General features: G+C 40.6%; 2 protein-coding genes across 3 annotated transcripts in view; one reads left to right on the top strand and one right to left on the bottom strand.

The window, feature by feature from the left end:
* Positions 1-1,297, top strand: part of LOC117807391 (serine/threonine-protein phosphatase PP1-beta catalytic subunit) — a 35,964-nt gene extending 34,667 nt beyond the window's left edge. Inside the window, exons 7-8 of the mRNA XM_034676668.1 lie at positions 442-576; positions 730-1,297. Of these exons, the coding sequence (XP_034532559.1) occupies positions 442-576; positions 730-834 (240 nt within the window). The 3' untranslated portion in view covers positions 835-1,297. The remainder of the gene's footprint in view (positions 1-441; positions 577-729) is intronic.
* Positions 1,298-3,667: 2,370 nt separating this feature from the next.
* Positions 3,668-25,024, bottom strand: part of LOC117807190 (equilibrative nucleoside transporter 2-like) — a 33,242-nt gene continuing 11,885 nt past the window's right edge. Inside the window, exons 4-14 of one of the 2 annotated variants that reach the window (XM_034676296.1) lie at positions 21,270-21,415; positions 16,766-16,905; positions 16,552-16,686; positions 16,277-16,374; positions 14,905-14,974; positions 13,004-13,033; positions 12,419-12,594; positions 12,218-12,323; positions 12,013-12,098; positions 9,786-9,985; positions 3,668-7,525 (exon numbers count right to left, since the gene is read on the bottom strand). In XM_034676296.1, the coding sequence (XP_034532187.1) occupies positions 7,414-7,525; positions 9,786-9,985; positions 12,013-12,098; positions 12,218-12,323; positions 12,419-12,594; positions 13,004-13,033; positions 14,905-14,974; positions 16,277-16,374; positions 16,552-16,686; positions 16,766-16,905; positions 21,270-21,415 (1,299 nt within the window). In that variant the 3' untranslated portion in view covers positions 3,668-7,413. The remainder of the gene's footprint in view (positions 7,526-9,785; positions 9,986-12,012; positions 12,099-12,217; positions 12,324-12,418; positions 12,595-13,003; positions 13,034-14,904; positions 14,975-16,276; positions 16,375-16,551; positions 16,687-16,765; positions 16,906-21,269; positions 21,416-25,024) is intronic. The other variant, XM_034676297.1, reaches the window with a different exon arrangement.

The following is a 25,024-nucleotide window of genomic DNA, read 5'->3' as shown; positions in this document are numbered from 1 at the left end:
CTTGCCTCCTAAAATCTAACATCTGTCCTTAAAGCCGTACTTTACAAAGTGATACTGATTCTGGAACTCTGCTCGGGGACATTAAACCGCGAGCTCTCTGGGTCTTCAGTTTAAAAGTAAAATTAAAATTTACCTTTTTTATTCTGGCTTTTAATTTGGAGTAATTTATTTTTAGCCGTGGACTGCATTATTATTATAATCATTGTTTTAACTACATTTGTTTATTTAGTTTTATATTTATTTCCTGTATTTTATCTGATAGTTTTAACTTTAATTTTGCTTTTTACACTTACTTATTTTATTGATTTTAATGAATTGTTTTTATTTTATTTTTATCTTTGAATATGTCTTTTATTATTTTACCATCTCTGTTGTTTTCTCTCTGCTGCATGCTTCTATGTATGAAAGCGGAGTCTTTAACTTTGTGTGTGGCGCCCCCAGGTGGTAGAAGATGGCTATGAGTTCTTTGCCAAGCGGCAGCTGGTGACTCTGTTCTCAGCTCCAAACTACTGCGGAGAGTTTGACAACGCTGGAGGCATGATGAGCGTGGACGAAACCCTGATGTGCTCCTTCCAGGTGAGGACATCCTCACATCATCATATAATTTAGCAAAACAAATCAACAAGGTGTCAGCGTGAGAGTATAAAGCTAGATTTAAAGAGGAGTATGAGTCGCTCTAAATGTACTTCAGCGTGCGGTAGGAGTAAATATTTTTGTGCCTGTTTTTAGATCCTGAAGCCGTCTGAGAAGAAAGCGAAATACCAGTACGGAGGGATGAACACCGGTCGGCCCGTCACCCCACCTCGCACAGCCCAAGCTCCAAAGAAACGATGAAGACGCACAGAGGGAGAAAGAGACGCAGAGCACGACAGAGTGGAGAGGAGAGGAGAGGAGAGGAAAGGAAAGAAGGGATGATTGTTGGCTTTTCACTACACAAAATAAGTCAGAGCAACACTTGTCAGAGAAAACAAACAGACCTGTCTTTATCACTTTTCTTTCTGGTCTCCTTCTGAACTGCTGTCCCACTTCTTCCTCCCAGTTTTCTTTCTCTGCATCTGTGTAACATTTTTAAAAACAAGTGTTTAAAAAGAGAGAAAACAGTTCAAAGGTGTCATTCTGTAGCATATCAGAGTGTGTGTTTTTTTTGTCTTTTGTCTTTTTGCCTTTAATTTTCTTGACAACAGAATGACAGCTAGTTTAGTTTACCACATCTCCTTACTTCCCCCGCCTGGCTGAACGGGCACAACAGGTATTACTGACGACTGCTGGGTTTTCAATAAATAATACAAGAAATAAATCCAACCGAGTGACATGTCTGGTTCTTACAGTCGCTGAAATGTAACGGAAACCTCACGCAACACCACTCCGGAGAGGAAGAAGCTCGTCTCTTCCTCTCAGTTGATCCAGTTCTCTTATTTGAAACCTTCCACAGCAGAAGATGCTAGTTTGGGGGGCTCACTTTGACACTTTCTCAGTCAGTAACTAAAACTGGAGACAGATCTTCCACGATGCTAATGGTCTAGTAAATATAATTAAACATTTAATGACTTTAGGTTGCAAAAATAAAAGGTATGGATTCCTACGATTTACTCTGAATTGCAAAAAGATGAAGAAAAACAATTTTGGTCCATGAACACAGCACTGCTTGATAATAAACCTTTTAAAACACATTTTTTGGGTCCTGTTTCGAGGTATCTTTTCCTCCAGTTCATTGATTTTCCACCTTTATGTTACATCCCTTTATTATTTTCAAGGAAGACAAATATGGAAAAGTTCCCTGGTGCACCAGTTGTTGGTATCATTATTTAAGAGCTTAAAACCCTGTTAAGTCACATTGAGTTATTAAGTAATGTTAGGTTGATTGGACAGCAGACTAGGGCCATATTAAGGGGCCGGTTAGTATGTCATCATCGCCGCCATGTGGCAAGTGGTAAAGAAGCCACATTCTAAACCAGATCCCAGAGGATTACCTTTCATACATTAGAATAAACATTTGTTTTTAGTTGTATTTGGACAGTATAATTAACATCGTGTAGAGAGCTATATTAGCTAACTGCGCGGACAAAGCTAAACATTCCCGCGCACAGGCTAGCCTCTAAAAGATTTGACTAAACTTATTTTGACTGTTTTGCCATTAAATCCTTGATTCTATGACAAATCTATCCTATTTCTTCAACTTGAGTAGAACTTACTACGTATTTAAGTTTATGGCGTTGACTTCAACTTCAGAGCTCTTTTTTGCTATGATACGAAAGTTGCACTTCTGCTTCCCTAAGTAGATACCATTTGTCTTGTTTTAAAATGCTCTGTATGCTTCATTATTTTCATTCAACGGCGTCATAACAAGAAACTGTAAAACTTTAGATAGACATCGTGTCAGAGCATTAGCAGCAGCTCTAGAGTTGATCAGTTGAAATTGTACCTCCAGAAAAAAAAACAGCGTGGTGACGTCCTCCTCCGTACGGGCCTCCGCCATGGCAGTTGATTAAGTTGACGTGTCAGCCTCTTCTTGATTCTGATTGGTCGATGAACGAAAAGTGACATTGATAAGCGCACCGGTGTTCCAAAAGAAAAATAGCTAGCAAATGACCTTAAAATATTACCAGGATTAAGTCATAAGTTGGGGTGCTGTGTAGTGTCCATAAAAACTGATCTTAATGGTTTGAAAAATAATTGAAACCCTATATTTTCTAAAAAAAAATACAGCAAGATAACATATGAAATGTGTATTGTTTTTTGGAAAATATATACTCATTTTAAATTTGATGCCAGCAACATGCTAGAAAAAAAAAGTTGGGAGGGGAACAACAAAACACTGAAAACATTGTGTAATGTTAAAAAAACCTCTGGAGGAACATCTCCCAACTAATGACTAATGATCAACAGGTTAGTCACATGACTGGGTTTAAAAAGGACACTCAGAGAGGCCGAGTCTCTCAGAAGGAAAGATGGGAAGAGGTTCACCACTCTGTGAGAGACTCCGAGAGCAAATAGTTCGACAGATTCAGAACAATGTTCCTCAGAGGGAAACTGTAAATTAAAAAAAGGGCATTCCATCATCTAAAGGACGATATTCAGGCCGCACTGCATTCAAAACAGACATGACTCTAGTGGAAGTCACTGCATGGGCTCAAGATCACTTCCAACCAAACAATTGTCTGTGAACACATTTTGTTGCTGCATCTACAAATGCAGGTTCAAACTGAACCATGCAGAGAGGAAACCATACATAAATATGATCCAGAAACACAGGAGACTTCTCTGGACCTGAGCCTGTTTAAGATGGACTGAGGGAAGAGGAAAACTGTCCTGTGTTCTGATGGATCAAAACCTGACATTCTTTTTGGAAATCATGGACACTGTGTCCTCCGCTTTACATTTATTATTCTATTATTTAGTGTTAAAACATGTCAACGCAAAACTTACGAAGGACAGACAATGTAAGTTATCTAATGACACTTTACATAACGAGCAGGTTGAGACCAAACTCCTAGTTAATGTTATTTAGACACCCAACATTAATCCACCATAATCAGCATTGTTCAGCTGGTGCAGTCCTGAAAATGTTTGTCGTATTTAACCTCCAACATCAGTCAGACTTGACATTTAAAGAGACAGATACTCACTCAAAGTTTATACTTTCATGGAAACACACAAACACACACACTTCTGTTATACTCAACTATTTATTGACAGTTCATCTACAAAGATACATGATGCACATGCACAGGCATTTTTCCCTTTACTGTATCCCAGACTGTGTTTTTGAGCAGCACATCAAGTATCAGAGAAAACACTGTGAGACCTTTGAAGACTCTGCTTATGTTGCTCATGTTGGATGAAGTCCTGCTGCTAAGACAATCAGCAACACAAGCACAGACCAATCACTACAGGAGGCGGCTTCAATATGACACTATCACTATGACTCCTGCGACTATAAACCGTACACTGCCTGTGAATTTTACATTCTCTACACAACCGGTTCAGAAGCAGAAAGTAGAGATGAATAAATCCCCGGGTTAAATGACTGTAACATGCTGCATTCAGGGTCTGCAGGAAATATGAAGCAGAATGTGATTGCACCATGTTTCCTGCAGAATTCCTGCAGAAAGTTTAAATGTAGCATGTACTACATTTAAACATGGAAACTAAATACTTATCATAAACAGTACCGTAGTTTGTTTTCTGTAAGCAAATAAAAAAAAGAGTAATTACAGTATTTTTTGACCCAGAGTTACAGTTTTTGATTTGTTTGCAGCAGCATTTGGAGCTTAATTCAATACTATAAAATGCACTTTAACCATCAAGTACAACTTCTTTGCCAGATTTTTATTCTGGTGTTGCAGGAAGGATCCCTACAGGTACCTTTTTTTCAGAATAAGAACCCAGAAACATCTGTTACATTGTGTTCCTCAAAGCCACCAAACTCTGTTCACAAAAACAGTCATTTAACCCCTCAGAGGGAGGAGTTTTGGCTCTAGTGCTGCACACATCAGGGGACTTTTCTGTGAAAGTGTGCATGACACAATTATGTAGCATGAGCTGATTCAACCGTTTAACTCAACCACTCAACAACACAATCAAGGTTGTGATCTGTAAATCATCACCATGTTTTAAAGGTGAAATGAGTGTTTTGTGAATGGACTCTGGTGGATCTGAAGGCATCAACGCAGCAGCTGTTTCTAGTTAACGGAGATATTGTCTTGGTAGAACCTCATTCGCATGTGTTCAGTTTACATTACAAACAACAGAGTAAAAGGATAAAAAAAAATCCCACTATAATTGAATGCAGCATAGGTCAAACCATACATGAAAAATAATGTTATGATCCGGGTAATGTTGCTCCCTCCACTGGGACTCAGTCCTTATTATATTTTAAGCAGCAGCAGTCACCAAGACGTTGACCTAGTCGAGAACGACTTCTTAAAGTCTGAAGGTGACACGTTGGAGAATAAAAATAAATGTTAAGTCTGCAGAGATCGGGATTATGATCACGGGGCTAAAACAAAACTCAACTTACATCCACCTGAAGTCGTACATTAACTCGTCTGCATGTGAAGGTGTTGGTGTGGCAAAAGGTATCCATGCAATACTTGACATTGTATCGAACATAACATCCTCATCTGACAGACAGGACTCAGAAGTTGCTCTTCCTATGTAACCTGAGGGGTATACCACGAAGCGAGCCCGGCCTTCTGGGGTGGGGTTTAGCCATAGACTGTTCACCACTGACACCACCAATCTGTTTCTGAAGCGCTGTTTTGAGGCCAATCGTCGGCGGGAGCCATATTGCTGCTGTCGAGCGATTGTGAGGTAAAGAGGCGGGCTTTGAGCCTCCTCGCCAACAGCTACAGCGTTCCCGCCTGTCAATCAAGTCAGCTGTGCCTCTCATTGGAAGACTTGTAATCTCAATGTCTCGTACAGTGTGTGCCGATCGAGAAATGATCTATCCATCCTGCACTCGTTTTTTGTACCAGGCTGTAAAACATGTTTATTTCTGCTGTAAAGATCGTCTTTTTCCCATTCATGTGTATGTGACTTCCGGAGCCAGCCTCAAGCGGCTCCTCGATGAACTGAAGTTTTTAACACTTAGGCATTGGACTCATATTTTTAGAATGGGGTTGCCGCTTGAGTTTAGTGGGCGCCCCATGTACAGTTCTATTGGTCCTGACAGGTTTGGTCCTATCTTCACACATTTCCGTCCCTCTCTAGCTGTCCTATCAAATAAAACATCTTTAAAATAATATTTAAAATAACAGCTACCAGTCTCTCTTTAAGGACGCCGGGTCGACAACACCCGGAGCTCCAGTGAGGATAACTCAGGCTTTCCTATTTGAGCTCTGTGCGCTCACAGAAAGAGGAAGTTTGTCGCATCATGTGATGTTTCTTTGTCACGAAAAGGAACAACGACGGCTGTGATGGGACGCCAATCCCTCTGAAACTTTTGGGATGTGTCCAAAAGTGGAGACTTTCTAGTTTCATAAAAGTCTATGATGCAATTTTGAATGAATCAATGATATTGTTTAAAAAAAGACAGGTATATATATATATGTGTAAAATATTACCTATTGCTTGTAAAAAAGCAACAAGGAAATGTAACCCTGAGTCTTAAATCTCAGTGAGTGGATGCACAGCCAGAGAAAGTTCTTTAAGTAAAGAGAGGAGAAATCTTTCTTTAATCAGTGGACTCTGAAATTATTTATAAGCATCATTTAAAGTTAAATGAGCAGTGCAAAGAAATGGGACTGTAAAGTTGTATCCAGCATCTGATTCTAGACTGAAACGCTGGACTTTGAGCACAGGAAGCTTCTGTGATGCAAAACTTTGATCCTGCAAGAACCAAACTGTGCATCCGTCCTTGTTTGTCGTCATGTGTCGGGCTTCAGTCACAGATTAAAGAGAGTTTGTGTCTGATCTCGCTTCCTGGTATAACCCCTGCTCCACCGTCATGTTTGAGGTTTTTCAGCTAACTGAGTGAAACACTGGAGCAACAGAGCTGTGTGACCAGCAGAGGGCAGCAGCAGCTTTCACGTCAGTGAAAACAGAAGTGATGCTGCAGCTGAACAAGGACCATGACCAGGACCAGGAGGATAGGACAAACTGGAATTGGCCTTACATGGGTGTCTGGGAGCACACATGAAGGAATCAGACGAAAAAACAACAACATCAAACCTGAAATCTGTCTCCTCGAAGCCGTTCTGCAACTCTTTGTGGTCTTTTATGGTCCCTTTGAACCCTCTAACACTTGGACTGCTGCCTGCTCCTAGTTGGCCCCGTGCACTAATCCACCCATGCGTCTCTCCGTGCCTTTTACACGGGTCGTTAATTTGTCATTTGCAGCTGAAACAAAGAAGCTTCAGTTTGTTCTACTCGTGTAACACCGAGCTATCTTATTAAAAATACAAAACGTCTAACTATAGGTAGATTCAAGAAACCGTCATCAATCAAATAAAAAACTCAAATATCAAAAAGCAAACGAACACAAAGGTTGAAATGAAGTACTTCTATCTAACGGGTGTTTTAATAATTGCAGCATATGAAACTATTTCAGTCTACGTAAGGGTTCCTACATACGTCTACGTACGAATTCAACATAAATAATCCTACCAAAATCGACATTAAAGGTCCAACAAACCAATCCTATGAGCAGAGAGGAGCCGCTTCCTCAGGTCCGACTCTCACCTGGAGTCTCTGCGGCCCCGATTAAATCCTGAGCTGCCTCCTCACACAGCTCGTACTCACAGCACCCGACTGATGAATGGGAAAACAAGGAGGCTGCACAGGAGAGGGGGACACATTCATCCCATTTCCCCCTTCAGGTGTGTGTGTGGAAGTTCTCTACAGTGTCTATGGGGTGCGAGGTGAGTGTTTGTGTGTGTGTGTGTGTGTGTGTGTGTGTGTGTGTGTGTGTGACTAGACCAGATATCTGAGAGGGAAGGACACGGCGGCTCCGATGGACAAACCCAGAGCTAAGAAGAAGGTCATGAGGGCTCCTGCGGTCTCTGCGTCTTTAGGCTCCACCAACCTGAGGAGAGAGAACGAGTCAGACCGTCAGAGAGGAAGTCAGAGGCTGAATGTAGAGACAACATGATTACAGGTGAGGTCTGAAGTACAACCAGGTATCTGCCAGGATCAGTAAGTCTACTAAAGAAGACCTGAACTCATGATAGCATCAGATCTGGGCACAGGTCCTCCAGGTTTAGACGTAAGGTCCGTTCTGATCTGCTGCATGGTGCAGCATTTCTCCAGGATCAGCTGAGCAGGTATGGCTTCATGGAATGCATTCAAACTGGCTACATGGTGACTCATCCATCTATCCACTTTCTTCTGCTTATCCGAGGTCGGGTTTCGACCCAGACATCCCTCTCCCCAGCAACACTTTCCAGCTCCTCCTGGGAAATCCTGAGGGGATTCCAGACCAGGCGGGATATATAATCCCTCCACCGAGTTCTGGGTCTTCCACGGGGCCTTCTCCCAGTTGGATGTGCCGGGAACACCTCTAAAGGGAGGCGTCCGGGAGGCATCCTAATCAGATGCCCGAACCACATCAGCTGACTCCTTTCAACGCGAAGGAGCAGCGGCTCTACTCCGAGCTCTCTCCTGATGTCCGAGCTCCTGACCGTCTCTCTAAGGCTGAGTCCAGACACCCTTTGAAGGAAACTTATTTCAGCCGCTTGTATCCCAGATCTTATTGTTTTGTTCAAGACCCACAGCTCGTGGCTATATGTGAGGGTTGGAACGTAGACTGACTGGTAAATTGAAACTCCCTCTTTACCACGACGGTCCGGCACAACGCCCGCATTACTGCTGGTGCTGCACCAATCCCCCCTGTCGATCACACGCTCCATGGTGACTCAAGAGACAGACAATTTCTGAAAATACTGATCCTCACGGAGAGCAACTGAGGCGCCAGGTGTCTCGTTAATTCAGGAAAACAGAGCAGATTCTTTTTTTGTCATGTGAATGCAATATGCTTCCGTGTATCTCTCTGTCCACACAGCAACGCAAAGACATTTGAAAACGAACATATAAGCATACCAGACCAGTAGGTGGCTGTAATGAGCAATCAATCCGTTCTGTCACACACCATTAAAGAACACTGAGTGCATGCTGTTGGAGCCGGATTTAATATTTGTTCGAATTATATTTGAGTTCTGTTTATTATGTTTCGCTTTACGAAGTATTATGAACGTTTGCCTGTTTTTTGTTTATCGTGTTCGAAAAGTCAACCGGAGTTTGTTCTATAATAATTAATTAATTATCTTTATTTAGACTCGAAAATCATTGAGAGCAAATTCCTCATTTACTATGATGTGGAGCATATAAAAGAAACATTAAAATGCATGACAAGCAAATAAAAGATAAAACCTTAAAATAATGATGATCAATTAAAAACAGACAACAATTAAAAAGTAATGTTAACACAAAGTCAGATAAAACAGGTGCAATCAGAAGTTAAAACGTTTAAAACTAATGATTTAAAATGGCTAAAAGAAACCAGTGCATTCATTTTTAAAGTGCTTTGAAGTGAGCTCCATGCAGATGGTGCAAAAAAGCAAAAAGCAGATTTTCCAAACTCTGAATGAACTCTGGGAACCTGGAGTGACGAATACATGATTTCAGTCATTGCGGCCCACATCTCCGTGCGTGCTTTTTCAAAAGTGTGTGGGTTACTCCTCGACTGACCTCAAGTGTCTAAATGACAAAGGTTAGATTAGCCCCAATACATGCTATTGAGTGAAACAACTCAGTTTCCAATTACTTTAAATGCTGTTTACGTGCAGACTTAAGGCCAAAGTGCAGAGAAAACTGTTTTTAAGGATATCTGCATACGTGAACGAGTCCTTCGTTTCCCTGAGAGAGGAGATAGATCCAAACCCTGCTCTTACACTTGAGTGCAAGCATACAGTCATTGTAGATTTGAAATATCTTTATGGAAATAGTGTGTTTGGATTAATTATGTCATCGGACTTGGATCCTGCTGCAGCAGAAAGTGTACCCCCACACTTTCCGTTGCAGCAGGAGGAGATATATCATATGACTTTCAACAGGTTTTAATGTTGATGTAGTTGTTCTGACTCATCTTCTGCCTCATGCTTTGACTCCTTTATTTCTTGAAGGGACACAACAGGTACTCGCATGACACCGCAAAGTTAGAGGAGGAACTAAAAACAGCTAAAAGAGCACTGAACAGTGACAGAAGCTGCTCCGTATGAAAACAGCTTCCCCTAACAGGATGGAGTTGATTCATGTTGATCATCAGTGATGAGCCAGTTTGTACTCACTGTGGAGCGTAGGACATGGAGAGGCACACGAAGTATCCACTGGACAGCGAGAAGAGACACATGATGGCAGTGAACGCAGAGTCGTGGGGGAAGTAGACGGGCAGGTAGGAGCGGCTCTGAACGTTGCAGAGCATGAGCAGAGGGATGAAGACCAACCGAGAGACGACCAGCGCCGGGAACACACGAGACTCTTTACTGGGCTGCAGAACGGATGAACAGAGAGAAGGAGGGTTAGATTACTGTGAATGTTAAACTGCAGAGTGACAATAAAGCAAACAATACCATGGCGGTCTGGACAGGGACCAAAATAAACTATAAAGAGTTTCAATTTCATGATGCTCCAATGGATGACCAGTCAGAGCTGCAGGCAGATCAGCACCTGGACTCTTCTACTACAGAGCCATGCTGCTGTAATACGTGCAGAATGTGGCTTTGCCTTGTTGAAATATGTAAGGTCTTCCTGAAGATGTCATTGTCTGGTTGGCAGCATATGTTGCTCAGCATTAATGGAGCCTTCACAGATGTGTAAGATACCCATGCTATGCCATGGACTCTCATGATCCCCATACCGTCAGGGAAGCTGGCTTTGAACTGTGAGCTGATAATGAGCCGGGTGGTCCCTCTCCTCTTTAGAGCGGAGGACACAGCGTCCATGATTCCAAAAAGAATGTCAGATTTTGATCCATCACACCACAGGACAATTTTTCACTTCCTCTCAGTCCATCTTAAAGCTGGGGTTGGTAGTCAGATTTAGATACACTTTTTGTTATACTGGTTAAAATGATCTTTATGTCCTGATGGCAATCATTACATAATATGTTCCTAAAAAAGAGCGAAGAAAAGCTGCTATCTACAGCCGGAGTAAACCTGGGAAAACACCAGCCAATCATTGTTTTTTGGGTGCCAAAATTTTAAACCATTCAAATCCCGTCCTGCTGTTCTGCCCGCCTCCTGCGCATACATTTCCCCGGCGTGTACTCCGAGTCCCCGTCTCCTGCCTCTGCTTCCCCTGACTCTATTTACTGCCCTTCTCGCTCGACCTCGGGCCTGTTCCCTCTGACCCGATGAGGTGCTTTGCTCAGGACTGTAGTCCGGATCAGAGTCTAAAAAGCTCTCACCACGGGGGCTCTGACAAGCAGAAGAATGAATGACATTTAGTAAGTCCTACAGAAAATGTAGATGTACTGTAGCGTCTGTCCAGACGAGCCGATTCGTGAACACGTTGATCTTTAATAACCGGTCACTGTCGGCCGTGATCACACCAACCAACAAAACAACAATCAATGTTTGAATGAATGAAGAACTTCTCCTCTTGTCTCTCCTCTCTCCCGCTCACACACTCTACACCTCTCCTGATGCCTTCACTGACCGTCAACACTGTAGGAATTAAGAACATCTACACTGAACACGTTTAACAAACAGTAGAGCTGTTACAGTATTATATATGTGTTATAACTTCCCTCCTGATATCGTGTCACCAGTACAACTGGATAATGCTAGAATGACAGTTGTGAGAACTAACAGCAGCCATGTTTGTTTGTGTTTTTAACTTTCACTATGATAATGTTTTGGTGAGGACCGGTTTTGAATCAGTCACGATCATATGGTCGCAAGTCAGCGGCGCTCGTGCATGTGAGCGGGGGGGCGTCGTTTTGGAGGAGCTCCCCCGGAGGAGGGGAGGGGTTAGAAGGAGTCCTGAGGAAATGCTACATTCAAATTCATGCTGGTTTTCCGAGACTACCAACCCCAGCTTTAAACGGGCTCAGGTCCAGAGAAGTCCCCTGTGTTTCTGGATCATGTTAAGATATGGTTTCCTCTTTGCATGGTTCAGTTTGAACCTACATTTGTAGATGCACTGATGAACTGTGTTCACAGATAATGGTTTTTAAAGGGATTTTGAACCCATGCAGTGACTTCCACTGCAGTCATGTGCATTTTTAAAGCAGTGATTTCCACTACAGAGTCATGTCTATTTTTAATGTAGTGATTTCCACTACAGAGTCATGTCTATTTTTAATGTAGTGATTTCCACTACAGAGTCATGTCTATTTTTAATGTAGTGATTTCCACTACAGAGTCTTCGTGTCAAGGTTTAAGAGCAGTCTCCTTGTTTTGTCTAAACTAATGGTCTATATTGTGGTTCATTATGTCCTTCATAATCACAACAATTCTCTTGAATTAAAGTGCTTTAAAGGAGTCCAATGAGACTGTCTCACTGGATACTCACCCACTGCAGCCATGTGGTGATGGTCCGACCGAGCCAGTCGTTAATGTTGAAAACCAAGAAGCAGCACGTGGAGATAAAGAAGCGCTCTGAGGGGAAAACAAACAGCAAGAAAAACTGGATTTAATTGGATCCTTCAATAACACTCTTTAAATGCTGTCTACACTTCCTGTATTTATGTTCAGAGTGTGCTGAAGGTTGGTCTTACCCCATTTAGTATTTGGAAAATATGTTCTGACATCTGCCGTGACGGCAGGGAAGACGGACAGAGTTACGGTGAACACAAACGTCACGCAGAACGCCATCACCCAGATCTGAAATCAAAGAAAAGAGAGAAAGAGTTGACTCAAACTCATGTTAGATATTTGACACATTCATTAAATATTAAACATTAGAACAGCGAGCTCACCCTCTTGAAGACCTCCTTAACCGGAGCTTTGGCTGCTCCCCTGTTGTCCTGCTCTATTGGAAGGAAGGCGTGTGTGTTGGCTTCTGAATGTGGGTCCGACTCGACCTCGTCCACACTGCAGGCAGCTGAGCCGTTAGCGTGGCCGTTCAGCTTTCCGTTCTCCGCCGTGCCGCTCTCTGCAATCAAATATATCACGGATGTTTAAGGAGAGAGTTGAAAAATCGACTTTTTACTCTGAGATATTTTGCTTCAAGTTTTAATATTCCTAAAAAAATGATTAGAAGCTTTGCAGGAGTAACAAGCTATGCAACACTTATAGCTGATGCAAAACTTACATGCTCTTTAGTGTGTGTAAGAAAATTTTAGGTGCATTTAAATGCAAAACAGTTGCCATTATTCTAACATTTTTAATATTTGAGGGCCTTTATGTGGCTTTAATTTTTAGGCTTATTGTCTTTTTATCATTATTTTATCTTTTTTACTTTTTATTTAATTTATATTTAATAGTTTAATTTATATTGACGTTTTTTTGTTCTTTTTTCTTCTGCTTTTTTTTCCCCCTTTTTTTGTTTGTTTGTTTCTTACCTTGGTTATATCTCGCTACGGTTTCAGTTCCTGGAAAATTAAATAAAAATATAAATAAATAAATAAATACAACAGATGCAAGCATACAACTGTTTGGGTTATTGATCCATGACATAAAAAACACAGTTTAGGTTTAAAAAAATGCATTTGAATCAGATTTATATTTAAATAATTTTACTGAAATTGTACAATCTAGAATCCTCGACATGATCCCCTGCAGTGTTCACAGATCCTGTAGATATTTTATGTTTTTTAACACTAGATTTACAACATGCTGATGCACTAAGCTTTGTCAGATTTACAATCTTCAATCATCATTAAACATAATTCAGGTTCAACATTTACTCAAAGGATGTATTTTCAAATTTGACACATGATAGAGTGAGTTATTGGAGTCAGTGCTGCTCTTTGGTACGCTGCAGCATTCAGACGGGTCTCTGTGAGTGTAACAGGCTCGCTCTTTGTCCCGGCCCTGTCAGGACTCTAATGGGATAAATGGAGGGGTCAACACACTTAACCAGATAATGTTCCACTGAATTGATTTAATTTAAGTGGACAGAGAGCGAAAGAAGCACAAACTCTGAGGACAAACAAAACTAGTTCACTCACAGTTGGAGAAGAGATTTCTAAAGTGCGTCTGCACATAACATCTGTGAACACTGTGTTTGCACATCCACTGTAAAGTATGTTAACATTTTAGATTAAATTCATATTTCTTTTTTAATATTTGTATTTTATATTTATTTTATCCTAGTTTTATAGATTTGTCAAAATATGTTCAATTTTTCATATTTTTTAAAATATATAATATTTTATATTTATTTATAAAAGCTTGAAGACTTTAGATACTTTAGATTTATTTGAGTTTTAAATTTTCCTTTTTTTCTTTTGAGAAACATGTAAGCTTAAATCTGAGGTTTTAGTATTTGTAGTATTTTTATTTTTACAGATTGTTTATAGTTACACACTTAATTTTTCAAAAGGGATTTAACATTTAAGGTATATTTGCCTTTTTTTGATTTTATGCAGCATGTTAATTTCAAGATTAATTTGAGCTTCGTATTGAAGTTATTCTTAGGGTTTTTAATATTTAAGAAAATTCTATCTTTATCTTAGGTTTTTAAAGAATGCTTAAATTATATTTATTCTTAAGCTTGATATTTCATTTTTTTGTGAATAAGTTTACATATTGAATATATTTTAGCCTTTATTTCTGATTTTTTTTCAGTATTTTAACAATTTTTATAAAATAGATTTTAATATTTTGGGTTTTCTTCAGTATAGTATCATATTTTTATAACTAAGCATTTAATTCAAGGCTTCTTTTAGTTTATTAAAAAAAATGTTAATTTGTTCTATTTTGAAATATTTTGTAATTTAGTGTTCACAGTTTTTTTTTGTTTTTTTTTTACATGCAAATGTTATATCTAAGCTTTTATTTAAGATCTTCTAAAGTGTGTTTATATTTGTGGTTATATTTTAGATTCATATTTTAGGTTTTCTTCATTTTAAATGTTTTATAAACATAAATGTTACATTTTTATAAATGTATTTATTTTACATTTCAGTATAGGTTTAGCTTATTTTAGCTTTAGATATCTTCAAAGCATGTTTTCAATTTTTGTTTCATATTGACTTTTGATTTTTATATTTTAGATATACTTCACGTTTATTTCCTAATCATATTTGAGGTGATTATTTCTGACTGTTGTGCAGAATTTTTGGAGGTGTATTTTCCTATCTGGAGGTGTTAGGGTTTATGTACTCAGACGACCTGCTGTTGTAAGACCTCATCTTACCAGCTTTGTTTATATGAAGTCATATCCCTCCCTTTCTTTCTTGTTTTCTAACTATATAATCTAAACAGTACCAGTGTGTTAAAAAAAGAAGGAGTCTCTCACCTTTCAGCAGCCCGTCTGTGGTGTCTGCCTCATACTTGCTGCTTTTGTTCAAATGAAACTGGGCAAATTCCTGGAAACAATAGACAACAATAATTATGCTTTAGTCGCAGCTGAAAATAAACAAATGAAATAAATCAAGCTATTAGATTTTTTTTATGTCTCAACTAAGATTCAGGTTCAAGGTTCAAATGCATGTCAGTAAATTATGTGCAGAGTTTTCTGACTAGTGCAAGCTTAAATCCATATCGCAGAGATTTCACTGCCATAAGAATGCATGACATGTTTGGAGTTCGAGAACATCCCCATCATTTTATAAAGAAGGAGAGGTCTGCAGGGCTCCAAACTTTTAACAAAGTGTGTTGAAGGGGAACAGAAGAAATTCAAAAGGGAAGGCACGCGTTGGACAGAAAGAATAAAATGTAGCTTTGGTGAAGTCGTACAAGTTTGAAGGAGGGAGAAATGAAAGGCTCGATAGCTGGTAAAGATACCACAGCTAACATATCCACCTCGAAAACACAAACCACAGCACAGACGGGGGCAAAAGCTGCTTCATTGTTAGCTTTTCTTCTTGTAAATAAGCATCCAGTAATCATAAAAGGCATGTAGAAGGTTTCATGGCCCTACTATTTTTATATCTATTATATTTTATATGTATTTATATAAAAGCATAAAGATTTAAGATATTTTATATTTATTTGAGTTGTTAGATTTTTATAATTTTGCTTACTTTTAAGTTACATGTAAGTTTTAAAATTGAGAATAGATGGATGGTTTTTGAATTTGAAGTATATTTACCTTTGTTTGGTTTATAAAGTGTATTTAATATTACTTAATTCAAGCTTTTTATATATGTTTTTTTCAGGGTTTTTTTTTAGATTTTAGGCAAATTGAAGCTAAATTATTTTTGTTTTAAGTTTTCAAATAATTTCTACAATTTATTTACTCTTACGCTTAATATTTAGATTATTGTAAAGGTTTATGAATCAGATTTATTGTGGTATTCTGGATTTCAGATTTCTTTTCAGTATTTTTTAACATTCTTCAAAATAAAATTTAGTTTTATATTTGGGGTTTTCCCTACAAGATACAAAATCTATGTGTCTTTAGAAGTCAGAGGTTGTCTGTCTGGTCTCAGCAGATGTGTGTCTAACATGAGTCTGGTCCTGCTGGAGGTTTCTGCCTGTTAAAGGAAGTTTGTCCTTGCCACTGTAACTTGCTGAATGCTGCAAAGTGCCCTGCTCATGGTGGATTAATGTTGTGGCAGAGTGCAGTCCAGACCGGCTCTTTTTTTGTTGAGTGTCCAGAGACAATGTGTTATGAATTGGTGCTCGGGGTTGTGGGTAATGTAGTGCAGAGTTAGGAGCGTACTGACCAGGCGAGGGAGCACCATGTAGCTGAAAAGTGTTAACAGCGTCCCCACACATGGAGTAATGAAGTAACCCAACGCAGCGGTCTCAGAGTCAGCATCACCTGTGAGATAGAAACAGATGAGCAGGTTCAGATCACACAGAGGGACACATCAGGAGGAGGCAGACAGAGCTGTGTGGTGGGCGGTGTCGTGCTCATTTGCACTACATTCAAATTGAATGTCTTCTGTTTCTAGGCAACAAGGGATTAGGCTTCATGTGGTGAGCGTGTGAGGCTTACTGCCGAGAGCTATCAGCATTGCGATGGCAGCGAAGGTTCCCGCAAGTCCCTGCCCGCTCATGAAGATGGCGCTGTACCTCTGAGGGAGCAGACCCACCAGGCCGAACAGACTGCCCTGCAGCACGGCACCAAACGCTGAGAACAAACAGACACATTCACATGTTTATAACAATCTCTCTCTTTCAGGGTTTGACCCACACACACTCTGACTTACAGTTGATGAACCAGATAGTAGCCATGGTGACGGAGAAGAAGCTGTCTTCCTCCATGGGCACTTTGACCAGAACAGCAGTGAAGATGAAGAGCAGCAGGACCAGAACCAGACTCCCTCCAATACGTATCGCCTCTGATATCCTGCAACAAACAAGAACCACATCAGACATTTAACCTGAAACATGATTCACTACAAACTGAACACATCTCTATTCAGTGTATTAAACCTGCATTCTTTCTAATGGCAGGCAGGGGGCGCCTCCACCAGCTACACACAGAAGTTTGATCGTACAGAAATCTAAGAGAAAATTTGCCTACAAATGCTGCTCCCAACTAGGTTGAGGCAGATGGTTGTCTGACTTGAGTCTGGTCCTGCTGGAGGTTTCTGCCTGTTAAAGGAAGTTTTTCCTTGCAGCTGTAACTTGCTAAATACTGCAAGTTGCAATGCTCATGGTAGATTATGGTGGGGTCTCGGTCTTGGTGTTGGGTCTCTGTTCATAATTTGACATAGAGTGGTCTAGACCTGCTAGGATTGCAAAAGCGTCTTGAGATAATGTTTGTTGGGATTCTATACAAATGAAGATTGATTGATTGATTTCCCTGAACAAACATTTCCTGAGTTAGAGGAGACGCCAGAGGAGATGCTAGACAGCTGCTGTTTAAATGTAGGCAGAGGATGGGGGTCGGCAATACCAAAAATTTCTGCCACCAAGGGGACCAATCACAAGGGTCTGCATTATTTCAGGAGGTGCATGTCAGACTTCTGCGTCAGTATAGAGCTACGTGGACCTACTGTGTCGTTTTTATTTCAAGTGTAAACAAGCTTTAGAGAACCAAAACATGCTCACCTTATTCCTACAGTACACTTATCAATCCGAACTATGGTGGAATTTTACCAAGCAGCAAAACTATCAATCAATCTTCATTGTATAGCACCAAATCCCAACAATGTCTAAGCAGTACTCTATGTTCTATTACTAACAAAGACCCAACATTAAGACAGGATAAGATCCAGTCCCATCTTACAGACAGGACTCAGTCTGATCTCATCTTAATCCACCATGAGCAGAGCACTTTGCAACATTTAGTAAGTTACAGTGGTAAGGACAAACTTCCTTTAACAGGCAGAAACCTCCAGCAAGACCAGACTCATGTTAGACACACATCTGCTGAGACCGTGTTGGAGAGAGGGATAGAGGGAGATGAAGAGAGAGAGAGAGATGATAGTGGTGAGACAGATAGTAGTAGTTGTAGCAGCTCGAGTCTGGCACATCCACAGCAGAGAATCCAGAGAAACCTACAAGACAAGGGAGTTCAGGGACTCCAGAAAGGTCTATGGTTAGTAACTTCAATGGGACAGGAAGAGTACAAGTAAGAGACAGGCAGAGGAGAGAGAGATGATAGTGGTGAGACAAACCACTGACAAACCACGCCTACAAGATGCTATCTGTCATCTGTGTTTGTTTACATCTGGGTAGTAGAGCTTTGTAGTGTAACAGCAGTGGAGCTTCAGCCTCAGTGGGTGATCATGCTACAGCTTAGACTCAACATATGGCCAGCTTTCAGGCCTACAATAATAAAAATACCTTTAACCAACTAGTAATTAATGTGACGACTGAACATGTACGTCACTAATGAGCACAAAAACAGCAACAAAATACAGCTGACACGAAGGGCGTTTCAGTACATGGGACGCTGAAAACGCTGATCTGCATTATTTCTGTGCTGCTAGTCCAAAAAACACCACCAGTGGAAACAGGCCCTTAAAACTTAGTTCATAGGTTGCCTCGTCTACTTCACTGTTCTGTTTTTGTGCACCCGAGAATTCAAGTTCCAAGTGTTTCAGTTTCAGTTCATTGTGTCCATAAACACCAGATCCATATTAGGCGCTGCCTTGTCCTGTGGCTCCCTTCCCAATTCCACATACGCCAGAGTTTCCAGGAGTTTTTTATTGTTACTGGCCAAAAACATGTTGGAAAATCCCACAGATTTATCCAACCTCAACAAACATGTCTGGTTCCAGATCGGGTTGACTCAACACTAACTTTCAACTTCAAAAATGGGGATTTCTAATACTCTTATTCCCATAACCTAATGTTTGGTTAGCAGGTAGTTCTGGGAAATAGAATCCAGACAGGGTGAGACAAGACCTTGATAAGAAGTGTGATTCTTAGCGGTTGCGATTAGGGATGACCACAATTAATCAATTATCGATTAATTGATTGTTAAGAAATTACTCGAAACACACATTTTTGTTATCAATTTTCCGTCATGTGGAACAAACATCATGTGGTCTCATATTACACTCATCTATCAGGGAGGTGTTTTAAGTTTAAAGCATGTTTCGATGTGAATCAGCTGTTAAAGGTGTTGCGCACAGCGGAGACGCTCAGCTGGAGGCTGCGGCTGTGCGTCAGGTCTCCCTGTGCGCTTTTTAAAAGAGGATCAATACAAAACTGCTGCCAAAAACAACACGGACACAAAGGTTGACAGCTTTAAACAGGATATTTCCCACCTTTGGATACAAAGGCAACAGACAGGTGGGAAATTCTGGTACGCTACGTTTACAGAGCAGCAACATCAGAGCCGTCTGGGCTTTTCTCCAGCGGGACTGATTATGACCCGGTTGCGCTCCTGGCTGACACCTGACCGAATACACATGTTTATTTTTCTCAATAAGAACGAGGAGACAGAAAACTGGACACTGTGAGTCTGAAGTACTTTCTGTTAGTATTATGAGCCTTCACTTTATAAGATTATGTCTGCGGAGAATATTTTAATGAGCCTGATCGTTGATATTCTGCGTGTCAAACGTGTGCCCGTATTCAATACCGTCAGTTATATGCATTTTGTTGCTGTAGAAAATAAAATTTAGGGGGAAACAACCTATTTGGCATTGTTTTTGACGTAAGAATAATAATGTTTTTTTATTATCAATTAATCGATAATTGATCGTTAACATTTCCAAAAATCGAAAATACTTAAAATGTACATCCCTAGTTGCGATGCATTGAACATGAAACTGTCCTCATTCAGCTCTCCTTCCTTTCTGAGCTCTGCTGTTCACACACCTTTAAAAATAAACTAATGTCACAACTTTGAACCCTGCTGCTATCATCACCAGCACTCATGGTTTAAGTTTCTTTGTAGAGATCTCTAACCTAAAGTTTCTCTCACCTGCTCCGCTCCTTCATCATATTGATGGACAGGATCCAATATGAAAATGTCTGTAGTCAGCTTATTAAGCATGCTAACCAAAGCTAATGTTTTAGCCACATTGTGCTGATGCTAACGAAAGCTAACGGTTTCCCCTCACCTTACAGTCTATGGTGTCAACAAGCAGAAGCTAAATGTGTCTGAACTCTTTCAGGGGGAGAATGATATTTTCTTAAAGGTGACATATCACGCTTTTTTCATTAATATATATTTGTCTAAGAGGTCCCCAAAACATGTCTTTAAAGTTTATGCTCAAAAAAACACTTTGAAATCAGATTTTGGCATGCCTGAAAAGCCCTTTTCTTCAGCCCTGCTCAGAACACTCTGTTTTCTCTCTGACCACGCCCCCTCAGGAAGTGGATGTGCCCTCAGCTCTCCAGCACGTTGATCTAATGTTTACATGTTGGCTGAATATACACGGCTGCTCACAGATCACATTACTTCAACCCTCTGAATCTGATCCTGAATCTGATCCTGACGGAGAGGCGCCTGCAGCAAGACCTTTCTGAACGAATGGTCACAGATTTAGTGTTTCTTGTTGTTTTATTTGTCAGTATGTCGACGTGTGTCTTGGTACACAGCTACAGCTACGACATGTAGCTATGTGGCTATGCTAAGTAGCGCTAGCACATATCCATGAAAAATAGAAATCATCCACTAGATCTTCAAATTTGTAGACATGTGGAGTAAAATCGACCTTTGTGTTTATCAAGACAGCCTACAACTAGCATGCCTCCCTCCTAAGCTCCTTGTTAGCACACATTTGTGCAGGGAATGAAAAACAGAGGAGGGGTTGAGTTGTATTTTATACAGTCTATGGGCTGAAGAAGCTCCGAGCTCTGACTCCGTGACAGACTGGATATTGTTGTTACGTAACAAAAACACAGAAGTCTGAAACGGCTCGTTTCACACACATTTACAGAAAGGTGGAGAAATTAAAAACCATTAAAAAGTCCATTTTGCATGATATGTCACCTTTAACATTTTACTGTGGTTCTGTTCCATTCGAAGATTAAAGGCTCATTTGTGGCACAAAACTTGCAGGAGGGAGGTGGACTCTATTTGAACACAGCTGCGTTTCATGCCTAGCGCTGTGTGTCTCTGCCCTCTGTCTCCCCTGCAGCCAAGACATCACTAACTGCTCTCCCCCACAGGCTGGCGAATACTGATGTTTTGCAAACATTGGATTACTGACACCAGTTTAAACCTTCATGTCTCCTGAGTGGCCCGTGGAGACTAACAGCACCCTTACACCCCTGATTTAACTCCTTGTGTGATGGGCTGCTGACCTCTGGTAGAAGAAAGAGTTGAGCAGTGTGAACAGCAGCAGGGGCAGCTGGGACAGCAGGGTCATCCAGTTGTTGAAGTAATACTCCTTACGGATCACCTCTGTGCCGTTGCTCCATTCTGTTGTGTTTAGGCGACCTTGGAAATACTGCAAAGCAAGAAGAGAGGAAACATGTTGGATTATTACGAACAGATGATCCTTTATCAACCAAGCGGATGTACATAGATAACTCTTTTGGCCAACAATGGAAAATAATCCCTTCAATCTGTTCCTATTCATGAGTTTGTCTTATCAGCAAGTTGGTAATAAAACAATCCAGACTTGTAACGTTAACGTTATTAAGCATTGATAACAGATAAAGAGATCATAAATACGGCAGCGTGTGTGCACACTCAACAACACACAGGGCAAATTCAGTATAAACAGTCTTATCAAGGATTTATCAAGCTCCTACAGCATCCATGAACTGAAGCGTTTACTGGTTCTGCATCTTAAAAGTTGAGAGAACAGTCAGGAAGAAGTTTTAATGACATTGCTTTTAGTAGTTTCAGGAAAACAAATTCAGAAGCTGCAGCCTGAGCCTGGTAAGAAGAAGCTTGCTTTGTGGGAAACATTTGGTGTGACACACTGAATAAAGAACCTGTTTAATGTGACATTAACAGAACATCACACCCTCCCTCATTTATTTGAAGGCTACTTCCTTTTCAAACCAATCTAAAAGACCCAGACTTCATCAGCATGAAGAAAACCAGTTGGGATGAAATGATGCACAAGTCACAACACTATGTGATACAGCTGTGCGTTCCTGTTCTGTGTGTCTTCCTCCTGCAGGTGAATCAGACCGTGACGTCAACAAGGTTCACCTGCTCCGAGGCAAGTAAAAGCTAAGTGCTTCCTGCTGAAGGCAGTGGCATTTCAAAATGGCCTGCTCCATACTATTTAGAAAAGTAGCATGCAGTATGTACAGCATACTACATACTGCGTTTGAAGGTAGTCTGTAGTAAGACTGTTTTATTCGATCTGTTCTGCAGGATGCTGGGTCAGGTGTCGCCGAATTCCAGTTTTGGAAAGCGGATGTAAAAAACAGCCAAGCTGATAGAGAAACTGCTTCTTTAGCAAGTGGTTTATATGGAATATAATAATTTTCACAGCACCTAAAAAAAAAAAAAAGAGTGCCCGCCGTCAAATACTCTATCTATTTTCATTGTCCATTTTTAAACTGTCACTGCACTACCTGCACTGTGTACATAGGATGTTTTTTATAGAACTGTATTTTATTATATTTTACTGTATTTTATATTAAAATTTTAGATATTTAAAAGCTGGAAGAGAGAAACAGCATCTCGTTTTTCCTGTATGTCTCGTATATACAGTGAAAATAGACAATAAAAACCTTTGAATCTTGAATTCCGTAAAAAGAAGGAGAACATTAGCACTGTGAATTGTGGGAAACAGTAACCGAGAAAGACTGGTCCGATGCATACTGAGAAATTGTTCCTGAATCAGTATGACATTCAGGTAGTTTTGGCATACTGCAGATTTTGCTCTTGTTCACATACTACATACTGAATTTTGGCCAAATCAGTACGTACTGATAGTACAACAGGCGGTTTTGAAAACAGCCAATGTCTGCAAAAATGCCGACATACGGAAAAGGGGGCATAGAGGGCTCACAAAGTCCGTGAGAGACCCCTAACACACTTGAGGATTTGACAGTGGGACGGCCCTAAGCACCTCAAAGTTAGTGAGTGTGTGAGTGGACGTTGAGATTGGGCCTGAGAGTTGGGGGCGACTGCCCTGCTGCATCTCAACCAAGTGGCAACCTCAGGCCGCAAGAATTGAAGCCAATGCGGAACGGTTAGAAACTGCAGTTCACCGATTGTCCGCTTGAGGCTGTCTCCAGAAGTACTGGAAACCACATACACACCCATTCAAAAAGCAGATCTTTACAGCAGAAATCAACATGTTTACAGCCTGGTATGAAAAACCTGTGTAGTCTGGATATCTCATTTCTCGATCGGCACACACTGTAGGGGGGGTGAATTTATTCATGACGCGGCAATTAACAAAGATATTGAATTACGAGTTTTCCATTATGAGAGGCACAGCTGACTTGATTGACTGTAGCTGTTGGCTAGGAGGCTCAAGGCCCGCCTCTTTACCTCGACAGAAGTTAAGTTGACTTCAGCATATCCAATATGGCTCCCGCCGTAGATTAGCTTCAAAACAGCTCTTCAGAAAAAGATGAGTGACGTCACGGGTACTATGTCCATTATCTATACAGTCTATGATCTCAACCTGTGGATTCTTGAGTTTTGCTTTGTGAATCCATCCAGCCTGCATTGATCCTTGATCACTCACTTAATTACTTGTTTATAAGAACTCCTATGGTTAGATTAAAGTGTTGTGATGTTATTTGGGTCATGTTGTTGTTTGTTGTTGGTCCCATAAGGCCACCTAAGGGTGGGGTGTAAACACCCCATAAGATTTTTTGCTCCGGCCATGTTCTGTACGCGTCTTTTCAGCTACAGACGAAGAGACATAATGACGTCCAACAAGAAGCCAAACTGAGACAGTGCCCCCTGCTATTAAAAAAGGTCGGTTTATAAGGATGTAACTGTACCTTTGACTCTTTCTAGAGTTTGTAGGACCAGAGCCAGTAAGGAAACCGTAGTTCAATTCGTCTTGCTAGTCTTTAAATACAACGTGTTTTGCATAGACAAATATATGCAAATAAGATGAAGCAGCTGCCTCAGGAAACTTCATCGGCCTCATCTGACGAGTCTTTTCATGACAGTATTCCTGCACTTGGTGAATTTGTCGTTTTTAACTGCAGTTAGGACGTTACACAGAAATGGTGATAGCTTCCATTTTAATCAGGACATCATCTTTGATTGGTTCTCTGGGGTTTCAGGAAGTGTTGGGAATCACTGAATCACTACAAGCTGACCCTGAAGTTTACTTTGGAAAGGTGATTGCAAAAGAGTTAATCTCGCAGGTGTGGAAACCGGACTCTGCACCCACATGTTGTTTCAGAGTGTAAGTCTGGTGAAAGTCTGGAGAAAAACACGTTTCTCAATACAACAATAATGCTGCTCATACTCCGTTCTCTTGGCCCTCACAGCTCCGTTTGCTGTCTGCTTAAAATAGCTCTGACTGAGAAGTCACAAAACTTTCTGCAGGATGCAAAGTGTTTCTGAGGCTCCACAGATGTAGGTAACACGCATGTGAAGAGAGGAAATAACCTTTCCCTGACATGTGAACGTATTGTTTACATGATCCAAAGTCATATGATAGAGCGTGTGGATTTAGAGGTCCACCTTTGGGTAATGACCTTTAAAACCCAGACTGCATACCATAGGCTTTTTCATAGATATACGCTTGAATGGTATAAACAGCTTACTGTCCTTAAGACTAATGTCATCCATCCACCATGTGATCCTATAAGAAGTGAATGCTGAAATAACAGCCGCCTAGAGGTACGTTTTCAGTTTTTTCAGCAGGCCTTAAAGAAATATCAATACAGCTTCATTGTTAATTTGTTTCTGGGAACAATGGCAAACTTCTTTAGCATAGCTAGCAGTTAGAGCTAATCAACCTCCGGATAAAACTTCCCTTTTGTACAATTGGCAACCCGATTTCGTTTCTTGTTTCATTTAAGGCTCCGGAGTAGTCCCTGTTAATCCGTCTCTGGTGAGTCTCAGTTTCACTGTAAACAGTAAGTTACACAGAGGCTTACTCTGCCTTACTCCAGCG

The sequence above is a fragment of the Notolabrus celidotus genome, chromosome 23 (assembly GCF_009762535.1).
Source record: "Notolabrus celidotus isolate fNotCel1 chromosome 23, fNotCel1.pri, whole genome shotgun sequence".
In the NCBI taxonomy this organism is placed as follows: domain Eukaryota; kingdom Metazoa; phylum Chordata; class Actinopteri; order Labriformes; family Labridae; genus Notolabrus; species Notolabrus celidotus.
This window is presented reverse-complemented; position numbering and strand designations above follow the sequence as displayed.